We start from the raw sequence: 16,777 nt of genomic DNA on the forward strand, positions 1-16,777 counted from the left end.
AAAAAGAGAAAATGGATGTGTGTGTCATCTTGTTATCTTGTGCCCTGGCATTCACCAGCCTTGCTAAATGGTTCTTTCTTGGGGTAGCTAGATGGTACGATGGATAGAGCACTGGCCCTGGAGCCAGGAGGACCTGAGTTCAAATCTGACCTCAGATATCTGACACTTATTAACTGTGTGACCCTGGGTAAGTCACAACCCTTATTGCCTCAAACATCTGGGGCCTTCTCCAGGTGTCCTGGTATATATCTTGCCACTGGACCCAGATGGCTCTGGAGGACACAGTGAGGTTGGTGACCTTGCACAGCCCTCCCTCACTTAAATCCAATTCACTGCAAGTCATGACATCACCCCAATGTCACAGCCCTCTTCAAGACACTGAAAAAGCTGATACACAAATTACAGCTCTGATGGCCCTTACTCCAGTAGTTACTCTACAAATATCTGAGAAAATGTTTTAAAGTTACAAAATCACGGGAAGGAACCTTAGGTTGGTCAGTCAGTCAACAAGCTTTTGTTAATGCTTTACTGTGTGCCAGGTACCTGTCCCCTCCGCCAAAGAGCTCCCATTTTAAAGAGGAAACTAACGTGCAAATAACATATGTGCACAAGACCTATCTATGTACATGACCTATCTAAGTACAATCCAAAGGCCAAGGAAGACATATGATTTCCCCATGGTCACACAAGTCCTTCTGCTGCATCTAAACATTCTTCCAGAACAGTTACTTCCCTTTTCAGAGCTGACTGAAACATACCCTGATTGAGAACGTTTCGATCTCGTGGGATTTTATACCCACCCCCATGCCCCTCTGACATGACTCCAGCTGTCTCTGGCGGGCCGTTGCCCAGAGAACAAGAAGGGTGGAATGTGACGCTGGAGGGGGGCTCTGGCTTCTCTAGGGCCTCTCTCTCTCATTCTTTCCTGTCTGCTTTGATTTCACGGTACTGTTCCCAAAGGGAAACGGAAAGAAGAGAATGGGAAAGCAGGAGCCCCTTGCATTGGGACACCTTTGGCATCTTTTTTCAGTAAGAAATTGCGATTTAAATCTCCTCTTTGCTGAAAGGTCCATGATATTTCTCAGTGCCTGGGAAAAGAGGCAGCCCATGTTTTGGTTTGGCCATCACCAACTACGTCTCGAAAGTACGTTGCCCGGGGGGCAGCTAGGTGGCGCAGTGGATAGACACCGGCCCTGGAGTCAGGAGTACCAGAGTTCAAATCTGGCCTCAGACACTTAACACTTACTAGCTGTGTGACCCTGGGCAAGGCACTTAACCCCAATTGTAGAAAGAAAGAAAGAAAGAAAGAAAGAAAGAAAGAAAGAAAGAAAGAAAGAAAGAAAGAAAGAAAGAAAGAAAGAAAGAAAGAAAGAAAGAAAGAAAGAAAGAAAGAAAGAAAGAAAGAAAGAAAGAAAGAAAGAAAGAAAGAAAGAAAGAAAGAAAGAAAGAAAGAAAGAAAGAAAGAAAGAAAGAAAGAAAGAAAGAAAGAAAGAAAGAAAGAAAGAAAGAAAGAAAGAAAGAAAGAAAGAAAGAAAGAAAGAAAGAAAGAAAGAAAGAAAGAAAGAAAGAAAGAAAGAAAGAAAGAAAGAAAGAAAGAAAGAAAGAAAGAAAGAAAGAAAGAAAGAAAGAAAGAAAGAAAGAAAGAAAGAAAGAAAGAAAGAAAGAAAGAAAGAAAGAAAGAAAGAAAGAAAGAAAGAAAGAAAGAAAGAAAGAAAGAAAGAAAGAAAGAAAGAAAGAAAGAAAGAAAGAAAGAAAGAAAGAAAGAAAGAAAGAAAGAAAGAAAGAAAAGAAAGAAAGAAAGAAAGAAAGAAAGAAAGAAAGAAAGAAAGAAAGAAAGAAAGAAAGAAAGAAAGAAAGAAAGAAAGAAAGAAAGAAAGAAAGAAAGAAAGAAAGAAAGAAAGAAAGAAAGAAAGAAAGAAAGAAAGAAAGAAAGAAAGAAAGAAAGAAAGAAAGAAAGAAAGAAAGAAAGAAAGAAAGAAAGAAAGAAAGAAAGAAAGAAAGAAAGAAAGAAAGAAAGAAAGAAAGAAAGAAAGAAAGAAAGAAAGAAAGAAAGAAAGAAAGAAAGAAAGAAAGAAAGAAAGAAAGAAAGAAAGAAAGAAAGAAAGAAAGAAAGAAAGAAAGAAAGAAAGAAAGAAAGAAAGAAAGAAAGAAAGAAAGAAAGAAAGAAAGAAAGAAAGAAAGAAAGAAAGAAAGAAAGAAAGAAAGAAAGAAAGAAAGAAAGAAAGAAAGAAAGAAAGAAAGAAAGAAAGAAAGAAAGAAAGAAAGAAAGAAAGAAAGAAAGAAAGAAAGAAAGAAAGAAAGAAAGTTGCCCTTGGTTGTCAAGGCCCAAAGAATTCACTACCAAGTGGTCGTCCCAGTAAGCATCGAGGTGACCAAGTGGGTAACGTTGGGTGTGAAGTCAGGAAGACCCGAGTTTGGAATCCTGCTTTGGGTACTTTTAGCACTGTGGCCTTGGAAGAGTCATATGGCCAGCCTCAGCCTCAGTTTCATTACATGTAAAATGGGAATCGTCACCATCACCACCACCACCACAATGGCACCTAGCTCACAAAGTTGTTGGGAAGATCAAATGGTAACAGAGATGACAAACCTGAAGTGCTTCAGAACCGTAAAGCTTTCTATAACTGCCACTGTCATTATTCATTACTAACACCATTTCTGCCAAAGATGGGTCTCTCTAGGCTGAGCTAAGTTGGTCTTGGGAAAGCTGACAGTTGGCTGCTGGTACCACCTTGCAAACTTGTGCAGCAGACTCTTCCAGGACCTTATGATCTACTGGCATGGTCTCCAAAGACCAGGGGCCATCTCCATGCCATGACAGGGCACCCCAAATACACCAAGAAAACCATCCTGCTGATAAGATAGTTGGCAGGCAGGTAGACATAAGAATGGGGAATGACACTGTAAGTAGAGAAGGAGCAACACAACACTTTTCAGGAGCAATACTAAGTATTAAATAAACACAATATTTTTATAAGTAAAAATATTCTGATAAGGGGGGCAGCTAGGTGGCGCAGTGGATAAAGCACCGGCCCTGGATTCAGGAAGACCTGAGTTCAAGACCAGCCTCAGACACTTGACACTTACTAGCTGTGTGACCCTGGGCAAGTCACTTAACCCTCATTGCCCCTTGCAAAACAAAAATAAAAACAAAATATTCTGATAAAGATGAAGTGCTTACTCATTTTATTGGGCAGGGGGGCAGCTAGGTGGCACAGTGGATAGAGCACTGGCCCTGAATTCAGGAGGACCTGAGTTCAAATCCGGCCTCAGACACTTGACACCTACTAGCTGTGTGACCCTGGGCAAGTCACTTAACCCACAAAAAACCAAACAAACATTTTATTGGGTGGGGCAATGAGGGTTAAGTGACTTACCCAGGGTTACACAGCTAGTAAGTGTCAAGTGTCTGAGGCCAGATTTGAACTCAGGCCCTCCTGAATCCAGGGTCAGTGTTTTATCCACTGAATCATCTAGCTGACCTTCAATTTCTTTTTTTTTTTTTTAGTGAGGCAATTGGGGTTAAGTGACTTGCCCAGGGTCACACAGCTAGTAAGTGTTAAGTGTCTGAGGCCGGATTTGAACTCAGGTCCTCCTGACTCCAGGGCCAGTGCTCTATCCACTGCGCCACCTAGCTGCCCCTGCCCTTCAATTTCTAATAGTTTGAATGGAGGTGAGAAATGAAGTGTGAAAAGTGTGGTTGTTGGTACTTTGTTTAAATCCTACTCAAGTATTACATGAGAACTTTGATTCACCTCAGCCACTAGTGCCCCCCCCCCCAACTAAAATGACTCCATTTACATGTGCATGCAGTCTCTGAAGATGGAGTGTAAGCTTCTTGAGGACAGGTAGTGTTTCTTTATTTTCTTTCTTTCTTTTCCAGGGCAATGAGGATTAAGTGACTTGCCCAGGGTCACACAGCTAGTAAGTGTCAAGGGTCTGAGGCCAGATTTGAACTCAGCTCCTCCTGAATCCAGGACTGGTGCTTTATCCACTGTGCCACCTAGCTGCCCCCATTTTTGTTTTTGTAAGCTTAGTGGCTAACATCATGTCTGGCACATTGGAGCGTAATTAATGCTTGGTGGCTGAGAGTAGAATTTGGTGTGCCAACACACAGACCTTGATAATTGTATGTGAACCTATGGGCAATTCCCTGTGGAAGGGGGAGGGACTGTGTGCGCAGGGCACATAATGGGGGCTGAAGGCTGCTGGCCACAGTGAAGGAGAAGAAACCTGAGGGAGGGGGGGGCTCAAGAGACTGGTAAGAAGGTTTCCTTCCATGTGGAAGCAAACATGACATCTTAATGAGACCACATTTCCCTATTCTAATGTGAGTCTTTCCTATGCCTTCCCAGGGGGTGGGCTGGGTGGGGGAGGGCAAGCCAACTCAACTGCCTACCCAGGGGATGTGCCTGTGCCTCCATTCCCCTTGGAACAGTGGTAGACTCTGGTTGCCAATGTAGCCTAGTTTGTCTGAGTTTTGGAAACAGTAGGTATGCAGGGAGCCCTGAACCCCAGTGCCACCCAGGGGGATATACATGTGCAGAGTGACCACAGCCTCAACTGCATCTCGGTAGAGGAATCCTATTCCCCGCCAAAGCAATGGCTCCTGCAGAGATCCTGGGCTCCTAACAAATCGGCAGAAAGTCCACTGAAAAAACAAGGATCAGGGGACTATAGTTCTAGTCCAAACCCCTCATTTTACAGATGAGGGAATTGAATTGAATTGAATTCCCAGAGAAGAGAAATGAATGGCCCAGGGTCACACAGGAGTTGTGTTTCCTCTAGTATCTATCTCTGAAGAAAATGTGCACTCGCTGAGGCAAGGGGAGATATTTTTGCCTTTCTTTTTATTCTCAGCAGTTAGAATAGTGCACAACACATAGTAAATGCTTAATATTGTCTAAGGAAAATAAAATGTTTCCAAGCAGTATCACATTAGGGCCCTAAAATGAACATTCATCACCCCAAATGCACAACAAAAGGACACATCTTGGAGTAAAATTATTTCCTACCATAGAATAAGCCAACAGTTTCCAAAGCAGGCTGTCAGACAGAGAATCTGCATTTAATCAGTGCCTAATATGAGTCAGGCATGGCACTAAGCACTGAGGATACAAAGAATAGCAAAAGACAGTCCCTGTTCTCAAAGACCTCACCCTCTAATCACTAGACTCTAGCAGGGAAGGACTCCATGGGGCAACCAATTTCAGAGTGGGAAGATGGTTTTTATGCTACTTCTCTGAAAATAAACACGCTTGGGGCTGGTATCCAACATCCCCTTACCACACCATCATCAAGACACCCTCATTCCAATGCCTCTGTGCTTGTCCCCCATGGCTCTGCAAACTCACTCCCCCTCCCCCGCCATTTTAAGGAATTACTCCCTGAGCACCTCGGACAGGCTCCATTCAGGCAAAATCCCTTCTACCCCACTGTATCCACACCCAGTCTCCAAGACAGCCTCATGGCTGTGATAGGACCCTTCGGATGTCTCTGAGGTCCTGAGCAGAAGCTTGTAAAAGCCCTGCCCTGCCCCCATTCTTTTTTCTTTTTTTTGCATGGGGCAATGAGTGTTAAGTGACTTGCCCAAGGTCACACAGCTAGTAAGTGTCAAGTGTCTGAGGCTGGATTTGAACTCAGGTCCTCCTGAATTCAGGGCTGGTGCTCTATCCATTGAGGCACCTAGCTGCTCCGCCTCCATTTTTTTTTTTTTTAGTGAGGCAATTGGGGTTAAGTGACTTGCCCAGGGTCACACAGCTAGTAAGTGTTAAGTGTCTGAGGCCGGATTTGAACTCAGGTCCTCCTGAATTCAGGGCTGGTGCTCTATCCATTGAGCCACCTAGCTGCCCTGCCTCCATTCATTTTTTTTTTTTTTTGCGGGGCAATTGGGGTTAAGCGACTTGCCCAGGGTCACACAGCTAGTAAGTGTTAAGTGTCTGAGGCCGGATTTGAACTCAGGTACTCCTGAATCCAGGGCCGGTGCTCTATCCACTGCGCCATCTAGCTGCCCCCTCCATTCATTTTTAATGAGAGTGAATACAGAATGAACTACAATCTACATCATAGATCTCTCATTACATGATATTTCCTCAATAATCCACTTCTTATTTCTGTTGAGGACACCACCTTCAGTTTTCCAGGTTTACAACCTGGATGTCACTGGCCTTGGAGTCAGGAGAACCTGAGTCCAAATTTAGCCTCAGCTACTTACCAGCTGTGTGACCCTGAGCAGTCACTTAACCCTGCTTGCCTCCAAAAAAACCAAGCAAACTGCCCCCCCCCAAAACCCTTGATGTCATCCTAGACTTCTCTCTATCCCTCATAGCCAATAAAGTCTTGTTGATTCCATTCCTACCATAGCTCCTATGCTCTCTCTGTCTACTTACATGGCCACTGCCCTTATAACCTCTCACCCAGACTAACTGGTCTCCCTGCCTCCTCTCTCCACACTACAGCTGATTCTATACACAGCTACCAAATTAATATTATTTTTTTTTGTGGGGTGGGGCAATGAGGGTTAAATGATTTGCCCAAGTTCACACAGCTAGTAAGTGTTAAGTGTCTGAGATTGAATTGCCTCAAAAATAAGTAAATAAGTAAGTAAATAAATAAAGTAATCTTTACATTTGTAAAGAGTAAAGTATCTTGTAATTGGAATTATGGTCCTTATGACATTTAAGGCTTGGCCTAAAATAAGTACTTTGGACTTCTTTCTACTCATTTAACACTTCCATTCGGGGAAAGGAAGAATGAGTAAATTCACCAATTAATCAGTGTGGAAGTCTATGAATTTCTTAACAACCCAATAGAACTGGGGACTCATTTTCTTTCTCCCAACCCTGGCCCTCTCATCCAATTTTCAAAATTCTGTTAACGGTACCATGACTTTCTTAGGCACTTGTGGGCAAACTCTTCAACTTCTCACTCAAGTTCTATATGTGACCATTTTCTAAATTATTTTTATCCTTAGCTTGATGTCTCTTGCTCTAATTCTCTTTTTTTAATTGAAAACTTGTTTTTTATACTACCCTCATTTCTGAATATCTCTCGCCTTCCCATTAAAATTAAAAGCCAGCCACCACATCAACTTTGAGAATATATTTGATATTCCACAATCCCTTACCCCCAACTCTTCTCTGAGCCACATTGGATCATGCTGATCATACAGCACTTGGGGTTTTTAGTCTGTTTTGTTTTGTTTTGTTTTTCTTCTATAGTCATTGTGTAACTTGCTTTCCTGATTCTGCTACTTTACTTTGCAGCAGTTATAGGAGAAATCATAGATCAAGAAGGGACCTCCCAGGCCACCGAGTCCAAACCCCTCAAGCTCAGGGAGAGGAAGGATTCTGCCAAAGGTCACCCAGATAGCAAGGTCAGAGGCAGAAACAGAACCCATTTAATTCCATTCTGTTTATATGCCACTATTTGTTTAACACTTCAATTGTGCCATGTACGAGGTTTCCAATTATCTAGAATGAAAAGTGCTGCTTCCTGGGTCATGTGTATGCCTAACAATGGGCTATCTTCCCCCTTCTGCCCCACCCCCCTTTTTTAAAGGGCATGAATCTATACTGATTTTTCGTATATATGGACCAATTTACAATAAACCATCATTTGTGTGCCTTTCTTTTCACAAACCCTCCAGTACCAACAATCTATCTTACACGTCATTGCCAAAGAAATCTTTAATGTTTGTTGACTTCTTCAGTAGCTCTTCACTGCAGAAACAATTAAGTCCAAACTTGAAGCTTGTCATTTTTGCCTTTAAGGCATCTCTCTCTCTCTGTGTCTCTCTGTCTCTGTCTCTCTGTCTGTCTGTCTGTCTCTCCTCCCCCCTTCTGTCTCTCTCTCTCTTTTCCAATGGGTCTCCCTACCTCTTCCCCCTCACCTCCAACTTGATCCTACTGATCAAGCCCTCTCCCTTATTCAGTAGTAAACTCTAGTGCTTTCCTATTACCCTTAGGATTAAATATAAACTCTACTCTTTGGCATTTAAATCCCATCATCTCTTTCCAATATTCTTTTTGTTGTTGTTGTTGTTGTTGGTTTTGGTGAGGCAAATGGGGTTAAGTGACTTGCCCAGGGTCACACAGCTAGTAAGTGTCAAGTGTCTGAGGCCGGATTTGCACTCAGGTCCTCCTGACTCCAAGGCTGGTGCTTTATCTACTGTGCCACCTAGCTGGCCTCTTTCCAATCTTCTTACATTTTGTTCTCCAGGTTCCAGCTACCTTGGTGTCTTGTTCCTCCCACATAATCCTCCATCTTCTGATTTTTTAAAAAACTCAGTTCAGATCCCACTTTCTGCAGGACACCTTTACCAGCCTCCTCCTCCCCCATGTCCCCTTTCATTCTAATATACCATTTACACTACATATGTTTTCCAGCTTCCTTTAAGTGTCAGTTCAAATGCTATCTTCTCCAAGAAGCCTCTTGTGGATGTCCACAATGCTGTGTCTTTCCTCTGAGATTATCTCAAATTTACCCTGCCTATCTTGAATGTATCTAGGTCATTATTTCCACATTGTCTTCCCCATTCGAATGTGAGCTACTTCCACTTTTGTACCCTTAGTGCAAACACAGGGCCTTAAACAAAACAAAGGCTTAATAAATGCTTCATAACAGAGTATGACACTGCACAATCCCGAACCCCTGTGTGTACTGCTTTATCTCACCTACTAAATTGTGAACAACAAGTCTTGGGTATCTCCTCAGTGCCTGACACACTAATACACATAAATATTTGCAAAATTAGAGCAACATAATATAAACTTCTCTTGTCTTTCTCAGATACCTATGAATTTTCTGCTATTTTCTACTGGGCAGTTTAAATAGGAAATTTTTACTAGCTGTGTGACCCTGGGCAAGTCACTTAACCCTCATTGGCCAATGAAAATAAACAAACAGATAGATAGATAGATAGATAGATAGATAGATAGATAGATAGATAGATAGATAGATAGATAGATAGATGAATAGGAAATGCTTGTGCTTTCTGTTTGGACTAATAACCATATGAAAATGAATGCTCAGATCTGGTCTTCAAAACCATGTTGTCAAGCCACAAATCACACGCAAAAAACCCAGTGAAATAGGTCAGCTGACTCATCTCAATGACTGACCTGGATTTCCATGCTGTTGGTTCAACTGACTGATCCAAGATCAGTTGCTGGGATAATCTACAGTAGCTACACTGTACGTGGTCCTGGTGGCTGGGATTGGAAGTGATCTTTGGGATCTATTCTTTGGTAATTTCAGTGATTCAGTCAAACACCTAGAGGGTTCTAGTATATAGATTGCTTCAGTTCGATGAGAGAAAAAATACCTCTCCGTAAAATGAGGAGTGTAGTGAAATGATCTCTAAGGTGGAATCTGTGAGCTTTTTATTTTTTTAATTTATAGCTCTGGTTCTGGAGTCAGGAGGACCCTGAGGTCAACTCTAGCCTCACTTACTAGCTGTGTGACCTTGGGCAAGTCACTTAATGCTCTCCCACCCCACCCCCAAATGGGTAACTATTTCTATATAACTGGTTTTCTTTGCAATTCTATGCACTTAACAACAACATTAATATGGGAAGGGGTCCATTGGTTTCATCAAGTTGTCAAAGGGGTTCATGGCTCAAAAGAGGTTAATCCTTGCTCTTTTGATGCTAACATTCTGTAATTACAAGTATTTGTTGAATATCTTTTTCTCGTAGAGACCCTAAACCAAGAGATGATCAGGAGTAAAAAAAAAAATACCTTTGATACCTTAGACATGCCTTTCACCTAGCAGAAGTATCCAGCAGAAACCCTGCAATTCTATCCTCTTCACTCAGAGCATTTTGCCCTTGAGTGATCTATATCCTATCAATTTCTATATGTCTACATATGAAGGGATCTCAGAAATCATCTAGCCCAACTACATCCTTTTATAGAAGATGAAAATGACACCCAGAGAGGTTAATCAACCTCATAAAGGTCCCAAAGGGAGAAATATGGACCGGGGGTCTTTGACTCCAAATCCATCATTCTTTGGCATTTACTGAACCCAAGTTCCTTTCTAAGACTCCAGGCTCCCAGTCTTCTGAACTGGAACATTCTAGCTTTCTTCATTCAGAAGTTCTAATAGGAACATGGTAACTGGGGAAAGTCTTCTGTCTCCTTGGGCCAGTCCCCAACAGCAATATCCAGAGTCTTGAATCCACTGTATAGTCTCTGTTGGCCTCAAATGTTTTTCCTTGTACCTGAGTCTTAGCTCTGAGCAAAAAGTCTTTCCCAGTTTTCCTTAATCTGAGTGCCTTTCCTTTGTTGATCATCTCTAATTGATCCTGCCTATATCTGGTTGGTTCAGTCATTGGATTGGTGTCTTCCCCATTACACCAAGAGCACCTTGAGAGCAGGGGCTATTTCTCCCCCTTTCTTTGTATTCATAGTGCTTGGCACATAGGAAGCACTTAATGCTTATTGAGTTGACTTATGGGCCATTGGTTTTCTTATACCCTCAGAATTCTGGCCTCCTCATTCTAAGACCATGAGCTGTATTCTGACCCCATTTCCTGCTAATCTTCTCTGCCAGTTGGCCAATAGGATCCTCTTCCTGAGGCTTACAGACAGTATCTCTTTGGGTCTCTTACCTGTTCCTCAAAATCAGTTGAATTCCTCCATCTGTTGCTATCCTGTGCTGGAAGTCAGGGGTGAAAGACCCTGGGCTGTGAGGGGGAGAAACTTCAGGCTTCTGGTCTGCATCTGCATTCCTGCAAAAGGAGAAAGACAAAAGGCTACCAATAGAGCTCAAGGAACATGTATTTATTTTAAGCATATACACTGAAATTTGTCAAATGCCGTACAGAAGAAAAAGCCATTGCTTTTGCAACTATATTTCATCCCACCTCACCTCCCCAAATCTCTAATCTGGGCATACCCTTTGAAGAAGCAATAGCACAGTGGCAGCTAGGTGGTGCAGTGGATAGAGCACCGGCCCTGGAGTCAGGAGTACCTGAGGTCAAATCTGGCCTCAGACACTTAACAGTTACTAGCTGTGTGACCCTGGGCAAGTCACTTAACCCCAATTGCCTCACTAAAAAAACAAAAAACAACAAACAAACAAAGAAAAAAAGAAGAAATAGCACAACAATCCTCCCAAAGAGATCAGAGAAAGAGGGCAAGAACCCACATTTACAAAAGTGTTTCTAGCAGCTCTTTTTGTGGTAGCGAAGAACTGAAAACAAAGAAGATGCCCATCCATCAGGCAATGCCTGAAATAATTAGGTTATATGAATATGATAGAACTCAATTGTGCTGTAAGTAATGAAGGGAAATGTTTTCAGAAAAACTTGGAAAGACTTGTATGAACTGATGCAGAGTGAACAGAATGAGAACAATTTACATAATAGCCAAAAGAACCTGCAATTTTCAAAGACTTGAAAACTCTAATTAGTGAAATGACCAGTCACAGAAGAACTGATGAGATAACTCGCTATCTACTTCCTGACAGATAATCGACTGACAAAACATAGAATTCATCCTAGGTCAATATTACCATTTTATTTCTTTGTTGACTGTGAATGTGATTTCAATATCGGTAATCAAATAACACATTTTGCTGTTATCAATTAGAAAGTTTTCTTAATTTGCATATGACCTATTGTCTAAATGTTATGCACAGTCTTTTAAAAACTAATAAATTATTCTGCTATATACAATTTTGGGTATTGCTAAATATATATATATGAAAAAATAAGCTTGAGGGGCAGCTAGATGGCGCAGTGGATAGAGCACTGGCCCTGGATTCAGGAGAACCTGAGTTCAAATCCGGCCTCAGACCCTTGACATTTACTAGCTGTGTGACCCTGGGCAAGTCACTTAACCCCAATTGCCTCACCAAAAAAAAAAAAAATAAGCTTGAATCTGAATCTGCCATTTTTTTTTTCTGTCGCTTTTGTATTCCCAAATGTTTTCATTTCCAAGCATTGTCAGACATAAATGGAGATTTCCTTTATTTGACTAAATGATAGTGAAGTCATATATAGCATTTTTGTTACAAGGACTTTTTTGGGGGGCTTTGTTTTCTTCTTAGGGGTAAGAGGGAGAGCTAGGGAGAGGGTATTTGGAAGAAAAAAAAGAGAAAGAAAAAGCATCATGGAAACATTTAAAAATGCTCAAGAGAAGATAGAAGGAAGGCCAGAAAGATTAGTGACAAATAGTAGAGCTCTAGAGGTTACATGTTGAATTTATTATCTATTTTTAAATCAATGCAATCTTATCATAGTAGAAACTTGCTGTTTCATATACAAATCCTCCTTTTCGATTCTACTATGGATATGGAAATGTCCATTTTATTTTGTTCAGAATATTTAAAAAATATTTAAAATCGATTCTACATTCTAAAAAGAAAATAGAGTTTAGGGGTTTCACTTTCCCCTTTTCTGTTCTAATTTCCATATAGAAATTTTTGTTTAAAACCACTAATAGGTGTCAATAGCTCCCTTTTCTACTCTTTGTTTATTGAAGAAAAGTGTGGAGGTAACATTGTTTTTCCCTCAAAAGAGTAAATCACAGATCCCTAACAAAGAAGACAGATAAATTAGTTATTCCTTGGAGGGTGGTTCACCCACAATTTAGCAACTATATAAACAAATAAAAATCAGGTTCACTAACTCAAACAACCAGAGCTGTTACTGAGTAATAAGACAAGTCTGAGTCTCTTAAAACCAGACGATGTTTCATCTTTACTATTTAATGCTATGCTAACTAGCTCTGTTGATAACTGCCTTTCTTTTTTTCCTTCCCTCATTCTCCTTTCTTTTTTCTCTTTCATTCTCCTTTTTTCTCTCATTTGTTCTTCTCCTTCCTCTTTCTTTCCTTCTCTTTTCCCCTCCCTTCCTCTGCTCCTTCTACCTAGGCTTAACTTCTCTCCTAAAACTGACTTTCCTCCCCCTCACTTGATGCCTTTTGTCTCTCCCCTCCTCCTAGCTCCATCATCCCCACTGGTGACACCCAAGGAAAGCTATGGCCCAAAGAGTGGTGTGATGGGCCTTTGTTCTCTTCCATTCAGCTGCAGCCCAGAAATCACTGCCAGTTTCTGAGGCTGGGCTACTTCAGATTGTTCAGATTCCAATGCTGTAGGAGACAAACCTTCATTGTGTCTAGTTAAATCCACCCTTCCACCATTCCTGGGACACCTTTCCTCCATGCCTCCCATAGATCAGGCAAAGACATCTCATGGCCAATGGGAACAAATGCATTTTCACCCACTTTATAGAATACTGTAGGTCCAGCGTTACCAGATGCCCTGGTTGTCCTCCTGCCCTTGAAGGTCACCTCACAACCTCCTCTGACTTGGTTTTTGTCTACATGCCTCTCTTGGCCTTGGCCTCGTGGAGCTTTTCCTGTTTCTGTCCTCAAGGACTTCTCTTTGGCTCTGAGTGGTGACAGCAAGGATCATCATATAAATAGTACCATGAAGGGAGAACATGAATGTGAGCCCCCTGACTTCCATGGAAACTGTGGCTGAGAGGAGCTAGAAGACTGTGGGGCAGCCCTTCACACTAACTCCATTTTTTTCTTTTTGGGTGAGGCAATTGGGGTTAAGTGACTTGCCCAGGGTCACACAGCTAGTAGGTATCAAGTGTCTGGGGCCAGATTTGAACTCAAGTCTTTCTGAATCCAGGGCCAGTGCTTTATCCACTGTGCCACCTATCTGTCCCTGAATACAAGTATTCTTCATTTAATTTACCTAAATTTTATGTAAGCATTTGACAGTCTCTCCAACCATTCTTTCAGGAAAGTTAAGAGGGTGGGTGGTTGAGACAGATGGTAATACAGTTAGGTAGAGTCAGAGCTGGTTGAATGGCTAACTCTATTACTTAACCACTAGTCATTGTCAGCTTGGAAAGAGGTCTCTCACAGGCTACCCCCAGGTCTCAGAGATTGCTCTCCACAGGCTATTATATGTGTGTGTGTACATACATGCATACACATATACATATACATATATATACATTATATGTGTGTGTGTATTTATCAATGACTAGGATAAAACAGAGATAAGATCTTCCAGTCAAGATGATGACCCTAAAAGGTTACAACTGAAGCTGGTTCCCCTAAGCATCCTCCTTGCAAAATTTTTTTAAAAATATATTTCAATTTCCCCCCCAAATATATGTTACAACAATTTCTTAACATTTGTTTTTTTTTAAAGCTTTGAGTCCCAAATTCTCTCTCTCCCTCTCCCCCTACCCCCACATACTTGCAAAAATTTAAAACAGCATCAGATGAAGCAAGAACCAATAAAACCAAGGGGAAACACCATGAGCATGTTTCATCCAGTCCAAGACTGCACAATGTTAAGGGCTAAAATTCTAGCTAAACTGTCTAAAATATCTAATGAGTGGTCACCAATAAATTATAAGCTTTAGCAAGAGTTAGACTTTTAAGCATTTATTAAGGAGAATAAGAATTTGGTAAAGAGAGAGAAAAAGGCCTAGATTCCTATCTATTAAAGGGAGAGCACATTTCTAGCTCCCTTCTCCGCCAGAGTCCAGAGGAAAGAGCGCGAGACTGAGCGCCAGTCTCTTCCTTCCTCCTCCCACTAGTCCGCGTCACTTCCTGACTCCTGAAGAAAAGACTCCTGGTCTTGCCCTCAAAGACCTTCCCTTCATGGGCAGAACTCTTCTACAGTAAGTATCCAGCAGGTGGCGTTATTCCAATCGTTACAACAATAACAAAAGAAGTAATAGCTAACAGTTTTTTGAGAGCTTTTAAACGTTTGCACAATGCTTTACATGTATTATCTTATTTGAGCTTTCCAACAAACCTGTGAGGCAGGTGCAATTATTATTAGCCTTCACAGGGGCTCATAGCTATTAAATCTGGGTCAGACAGAACTCAAGCTCAGGTCTTCCTACAGATGTTCTGAAAGAGTCATGTGATGGGGGTCAAACACACACCCAATGACATACTCACAGGCTCCTTGACTCCAACCTCCCCCACCACACACATAAGAAGAATTCTTCCAACAAATCAAAGCAATTTCAAAGCACTCAGGGTCATTTCATTTTTAGGTAATCTCAAAGAGGGGAAGACTCAAAAGTTCACAGTTTGGGGGCAGCTAGGTGGCGCAGTGGATAAAGCACTGGCCCTGGATTCAGGAGCACCTGAGTTCAAATCCGGCCTCAGACACTTGACACTTACTAGCTGTGTGACCCTGGGCAAGTCACTTAACCCCCATTGCCCTGCAAAACAAACAAACAAACAAACAAAAAGTTCACAGTTTGTACTTTTACTAAAACAAGCAAATGAAAAAATGCAACTGAGAAAATAACTGATTTTGCATATTTCTTTCATGAAAACAGGAGAAGGGATTGGGTGAACTCTCATACACAATTTTTTTCAAGTAGAAGACAACATAAATAACAAAAATAACATTACACAGTTGCTTGTATCTTTACTCTTTATCATATACTTAAGGAATGAGGAAGCCAGGTTATCCGACTGGACCTATTAATCTCCCTATTGAATTAGTAACCACATTTATTCATAATCTTGTATTTTTCCTTTAAGTTTTCATGGAACTCCCCCAAAATATCCTGTTTCTTTCCACTGTGGCCCATTGGATTTTAATTCACCAGTTAGCTGCAGCTAATGTCAGGTCTTCTGAATTTTAATAATTAATTTTTTAAAAAATTACCAGATGTTCCCGTCTCAGTATCATGCCCACTTCTAAAGAGATTGAGGGGAAAGAGAAAGACCTGAAGTGCTGTATTATTATGCGTAATTTAATCCCCCAGCCAGTATTAAAAAGGCCAGCCTAGATTCCTTAAATGCCTGGCTGGCTTCTCTACATGTAAAATACTCTTTACTTTGTCCATTGCAAATAAATAACTCATGAATTGTTTTGCTTGACTACACTTATTTAAAAGGGTGAATTTCTGGACTGGGGTGGGGGGGCAAGTGGTGGTGATAAGTTAGTCAGTCAATAAACATTAAGCACTTACTATGTGCCAGGCACTCTGCTAAGCACTATGGGGATACAAAAAGAAGCAAAAGACAGTACTGCCAGAGACAACAGGTAACAAATATGCACATAACAAGCTACACACAGAACAAACTAGAAATAATTAAATAATTAACAGAAGGAAGGCATTAGAATCAGGAGGGGTTGGGAAAGCCTTTTTGTAGAAGATGGGGTTTTAATTGGGACTTAAAGGAGATGGGGAGGAAGAGATGGGAGTCTTGTTCATGAAAGAATAAGGAAGCCTATGTCAGTGGATCCAAGAGTATATCATGGGCTTAAAGTATAAGGAGATCAGAAAAGTAGAAGGGGGCTAGGCTGTGAGAGCACGTGATTGCCAGTTTTTTTATTTGATCCTAGAAGCAATAGGGAGTCACTGGAGTTTATGGAGTAGGGGAGTGACATGGACACCTGGACTTTAGGAAAATCACTTTGGTGACTGAAAATGGAGGATGGATTGGGGTGGGTAGAGACCTGAGGTAGCAGACTCACCAGTAGTGACTGTAATAGTCCAAGTGTGATTTGATAGGGTCCTGCACCATAGTTCCGTGTCAGAGGAGAGAAGGGGGCATATTCAAGAGATGTTGCAAAGGGGAGAAAAGTCTTGGCAACACATTGAATATTGGGGGGGGGGGCGGGTTGAGAGATAGTGAGAAATCCAGGATGACTCCTAGGTTGTAAGATAGGGAGTTGTGATAAATTATGCAACAAAAAGAAAGACTCTCAGTAAAACACTGTAAAAAATACATAGAAGAAAATTGGGGCAGCTAGATGGCGCAGTGG

General features: G+C 41.4%; 1 protein-coding gene across 4 annotated transcripts in view; it reads right to left on the bottom strand.

The window, feature by feature from the left end:
* Positions 1–16,777, bottom strand: part of SHROOM3 (shroom family member 3) — a 246,013-nt gene that overhangs the window by 61,678 nt on the left and 167,558 nt on the right. For all 4 annotated transcript variants that reach the window (XM_043971907.1, XM_043971909.1, XM_043971906.1 and 1 more), the window contains one exon: positions 10,617–10,736. Coding sequence is in view for 2 of the 4 variants with exons in the window: in XM_043971909.1 (XP_043827844.1) it covers positions 10,617–10,736 (120 nt within the window). In the remaining 2 variants the exon portion in view is untranslated. The remainder of the gene's footprint in view (positions 1–10,616; positions 10,737–16,777) is intronic.

Source organism: Dromiciops gliroides, chromosome 6 (genome assembly GCF_019393635.1).
Source record: "Dromiciops gliroides isolate mDroGli1 chromosome 6, mDroGli1.pri, whole genome shotgun sequence".
Classification (NCBI taxonomy): Eukaryota; Metazoa; Chordata; class Mammalia; order Microbiotheria; family Microbiotheriidae; genus Dromiciops; species Dromiciops gliroides.